Source organism: Teleopsis dalmanni, chromosome 2 (assembly GCF_002237135.1).
Source record: "Teleopsis dalmanni isolate 2A chromosome 2, ASM223713v2, whole genome shotgun sequence".
Taxonomy (NCBI): domain Eukaryota; kingdom Metazoa; phylum Arthropoda; class Insecta; order Diptera; family Diopsidae; genus Teleopsis; species Teleopsis dalmanni.
Genome location: NC_051847.1, coordinates 196332094 through 196336689, shown reverse-complemented (window position 1 = coordinate 196336689; position 4596 = coordinate 196332094). Strand labels below are relative to the sequence as shown.

Genomic DNA, 4596 nt, shown 5'->3' with positions numbered 1-4596 from the left:
CCAGCAGGTAAAGGCTTTGCGTTTATGATAAAATATATTTAAACTCATTACATATTTTTTTATTAATTGGAACTTGTTTGCTGATATAATTTTGTACTATTTTGTGGTGTTAAAATATAAGCATTTACTGCAATTTTGTTAAAATTAAATTATAATATGTGTGGGCCAGAAAACAAAAACGTTTTAATCAGTAACTAAAATCGAGACACAAGTAAATTGAAATGATAAAACAAATTTTATTAAACAAAAATCAAATTTAGAAAAAAAACTGTGTCTAGTTTTAATAAATAATCGCTTTTAGAAAAATTTAGTTAACTTAAATACTAGATTAAATTATTCAAACTAATTGATATTTAAAATTCTTGCAAACTGAAAAGCTATCACAGAAATGTATAATGTGTATGCGACAGCAGTTAGGCTCTAGAGAATATAATAAAAGTTAAATAAAGTGACCGTAAACCGAACTCCATGTGTGTATTATTTGGCAATATAGGACAACAACAATATTTATGTATAATTTTGTTATATATACTCTACTTGTTTAAATAAAACATCTATTAAAAATTTTTAATAATTCATCAAAATCTAATAAAACAAACAACAAAACGAAAAAACGTTGAAATTCTTAATAAATGCTGAACACAAACTACAAAAAATTGCAGCAACCTTTGGAGCAACAACAATAAAAGTAATCACAAGAAGAACAACATGTGTATTAATATTAGGCGTATTCGGTGGCTCGCAAGTACGGCAAAAAACAGCAAGTTGTTGGCCTATGCAGGCCTATACTGGCCGCAATGTACGCAAAACAACAACACTATTTTCTCTACATCGGCCAGCATAGTTATGCTGGCCAACCACATCGGCCAGTAAAAAAAAAAATGTTACCAACGCAATAAGCGAACTATTGTGAACCTTCATTGAAAATTCCAACGAATAGTGCAATCAAATGTCAAAAATTGAGGAAATAAAAATTCAAACAGAATTCAAAAATTTGAAAAATCTTGAAAAGTAACGAAGAAATAATAAGAATGGAGAAATCGTAAGTATTAAGCACATTGAATTTTTTATTATGTTAGTTATTACCAAGTAACATTTATTTTATTTCATTTAATTTGTAGTTTACATACATAAAATTAATAAAGCAAACATAATTTTTAAAGTTTTTCTAAAAATTTTTTTTATAGAAATACACGTAAACTGTGGACCACAAAGGAAATGAAGTGTTTTCTAGAGTGCTACTTGGCACGAAAGGAAGAGTTTATGGAAACCAGAAAAAAAAGACTTGGATATCAACATGTACTTGAGGACATGATAGCACATGGAATTGCAGTAAGTATCGCATAACTTCTGCAATCATTTGAATAAAAAAATAAATTAAATTATATTAAAAAAAAATATTTATTTTAGGATGACTTTACTCCAGTCTGCTTAGAAAGAAAAATGCGCACACTTCTAAGTGCATTTAAAGCAGCCAAAGATAACAACAGACGGACTGGTGCATCGCCATGCTTACCACCCTACATGGAGATGATGAACGAAATATTTGGTGATAAACCAATTATTTCAAATAATCACACTGCGACGTTAGGGTTTGACAGCTATGTTGAAGACATAGAGGTGCTGGAAGAGTTGGAAATAAACATTGTGCAAACGCACGCTGAGCTATCGCCAACGCAAGAATCACCAACGGAAGAATCGCCAACGCAGGAATCTCCAACGCAGGAATCGCCGACGCAACAATCATCAACGCAGGAATTGCAAATGCTGGAATTGCCACAACCTTCAAAATTTAACCGCAAAAGAAAATCTGTGCGTCTAGAATATTATGATAACAAATTATTTGTTAAGAAAAGAATAGAGGAAGAGAAATTAAAATTTTTTAAAGAAACTATGAATGAACTGAAGCAAAAAATAATTAAGAAATGGGATAATGAATTGAAATTAGAGGAAAGAAAATTGAAATTGGAAGAAAATAAATTCAAGTTACTTGAAAAACTTACGCAAAATATGTAAATATTTTATAAAATATAATTTATGCTATTAATAAATAAATTACAAAATATTTACACATTAAAATATTATTACTTATTGAACTAAGTTAAGTTAGTTTCTATAAATGTAACAAAATTTTCTATTTAAAAAATTACAATAAATATATTAATTAATAAACTTATATAACACCTTTTCTTAACAAATAATTAAAAAGTCTTTCCCTTCTATTATTACCATGATCTAATTCATGCTCTTCATCAGCTTGCTGTTCGTCATTGTTTTGAATATTTGATTCAGCATTCTCAAACAAATCATCCTTTATAATACAAATATTATGTAAAATACAAACGCTTACAACTATATTTGTTATTGCAGCCAAATTTGTCTGCTCCGTAAATTTTAATAATCTTCGGAAACGAGTTTTTAGTAAACCAAAAGCGTTCTCATCTACAATACGAGCAGATGAGTGTTTTTCATTAAATTTTTTTTGACTATCGGTTAAATTCCCATAATTTTTGTAAGGTGACACAATCCAGTTTGTAGAAGGATAAGCAGAATCTCCAATAATAAATGTCGAGTTTGGAAATATTTCTTCGTATCTTGATTGTGCCATTCTATATAGCTTTGACCTTCTCAAAACTCTGTAATCATGCAAAGATCCAGGTTCTCCGCAAGTAACTTCAATAAATTTTTTATTGGCATCCACAACAGCTTGGAGAACGATACTATAACGTTGCTTGCGATTAAAGTAATCTTCTCCATGGTTTTGTGGTTTTTTAATGGGAATGTGTGTACAATCGATTGCTCCGATAATGCCTGGTATTTTGTGTTTACGTTCAAATGTATTTATTATATCTAATGCAGCGACTCCTCGTGGCCATGATACATAATCTCGGCCTATGGAAATCAAAAACGTAGCAACAGTTTTTACTGTTGACCATGCTGTAGAAACTGACACTCCAAAGAGATTTCCTAATTGTCTATAAGTTACTGTATTACCAACGTACCAAAGATATATATAGACAGACTTTCTGCAGCTTACATGTTTCATTTTTCACCCGACGTTTCGTTGGTTATTTTTCAACATCTTCAGGGGTATCTAAAATGCATCCTAATAATAAGACCAGAGTAGCCTAAAGAAAATTTTAACTAAAACAATAAAACGTACTGGTTAAAAATTCCATTATTAATAAAACAAATTTGGAAGGCTTACCAAACAAACCAAAAAAATATTTTAATATTTAATAATTAAGATTTAAACAATGAAGAACTTTTTCAACCACATTAAGTTCAAATACAATATTGACACATGCACAGACATGAAAGCATATTGCAGGAAAAAGAAACAATTAGTAAAACAAATAGAACATCTTAAATTTCTTCTAACTTGTATACAATATCACAAATTATATTATATATATATTTTCACATTGTGTTATAAAAATCAAAAATAAAAATCATATATATTAAATAAAAAATATTTTAGATACCCCTGAAGATGTTGGAAAATAACCAACGAAACGTCGTGCGAAAAAATGAAATAAATTGAATTTTATTTGCATCCTAGTAATAAGACAAGAGTAGCCTAATTGAAAATTCTAACTTAAACAATAAAACGTACTGGTCAAAAACTTCATTATTAATGTTTTTTGTTTGTTGCTATAATTTTTTTTAATCTTAATAAAGTCTGTGTGAGCACATTGAACAAAAAAGTGCGTGCAAATTTTATTTTACTTTTTTTTATTGAATTATTCGCAATTTGGTAAATTCTTTAACAAATACACAAATTGTGAGTAGAAAATACATTTTTTTCCATTTGAACAAACTCATTTGAGCCGTGGATAAAATTAAAGAGGCGGAAAGACGACGCACTATATTCTAATTTGTTCATAAATAGGAATTACCGATCCCCTTTTTTTTACACCCATTATGGAAGAGCTGTTTTCTTCGTTAGCTGGTAACCGATTTTTTACCATGATTGATCTGATTTCCGGCTATTATTAAATCGCCGTAGAAGAATGCAGTAAGCAGTATACTGCGTTTATGACTTACGATGGGCACATCGAGTATAACTATATGTCATTTGGTTTGGTAAACGCACCAGCTATTTTTCAGTCAGTAATGAATTTAGTGGTTAGCAAAATTCCAGCGGGCCAAATTATTACATCTTTAGATGATATTATTATACCAAGCAAAACAATATCAGAAGGTATACTGCGGTTTCAAAAATTCTTGAATATTCTACGTGACAAAGGGCTAAAGCTGAAATTAACAAAATGTAGTTTTTTGTTAAAAGAAATTAATTTCTTTGGCCACCGAATAAATGAAAATGAAATATGTCCAGGCGAAAGCAACATAAATGCAATTAAAAATTTTGAGCGACCGAAAACGTTGGAGGTGCACCGATTTCTTGGTCTCACAAAATTATTCGGCTATTTCAAATCCGCTCAAAAACATGAAGTACACACAGATACCAGTGCTGTTGGTCTAGCAGGTGTATTATTTTAACGATCTGACGACAACAGTTCGGAAGAAAAATACCATAGTTACGAACCAGAGGTGTTAGCCTACGTTGAGTCACTGGAGCGTTCTCGATTTTAT

At 30.1% G+C, this 4596-nt stretch overlaps 2 protein-coding genes across 2 annotated transcripts; one reads left to right on the top strand and one right to left on the bottom strand.

Annotated features, from left to right (window-relative positions):
• The first annotated feature begins 388 nt into the window (after positions 1-388).
• Positions 389-1897, top strand: LOC119676506. The gene is made up of 4 exons (XM_038087745.1): positions 389-399; positions 1188-1332; positions 1411-1812; positions 1889-1897. The coding sequence occupies exons 1-4, from the start codon at positions 389-391 to the stop codon at positions 1895-1897; spliced, it is 567 nt and encodes a 188-aa protein (XP_037943673.1).
• An 84-nt stretch (positions 1898-1981) lies between these two features.
• Positions 1982-3046, bottom strand: LOC119676505 (protein ALP1-like). The gene is made up of 2 exons (XM_038087744.1): positions 2230-3046; positions 1982-1998 (listed from the first exon to the last, which is right to left on the bottom strand). Exons 1-2 carry the CDS (start codon positions 3044-3046, stop codon positions 1982-1984), a joined length of 834 nt encoding a protein of 277 aa, XP_037943672.1.
• Between the last annotated feature and the right edge of the window lie 1550 nt (positions 3047-4596).

What these genes read in the sequence shown, in the direction of transcription:
- LOC119676506 (XM_038087745.1), top strand. An exon ending in TGATAGCACATGGAATTGCA is followed by an intron (nt 1,333 to 1,410) that starts GTAAGTATCGCA and finishes TATTTATTTTAG; the next exon opens with GATGACTTTACTCCAGTCTG.
- LOC119676505 (XM_038087744.1), bottom strand. Translation starts at nt 3,046, where the DNA reads ATGAAACATGTAAGCTGCAGAAAGTCTGTCTATATATATCTTTGGTAC.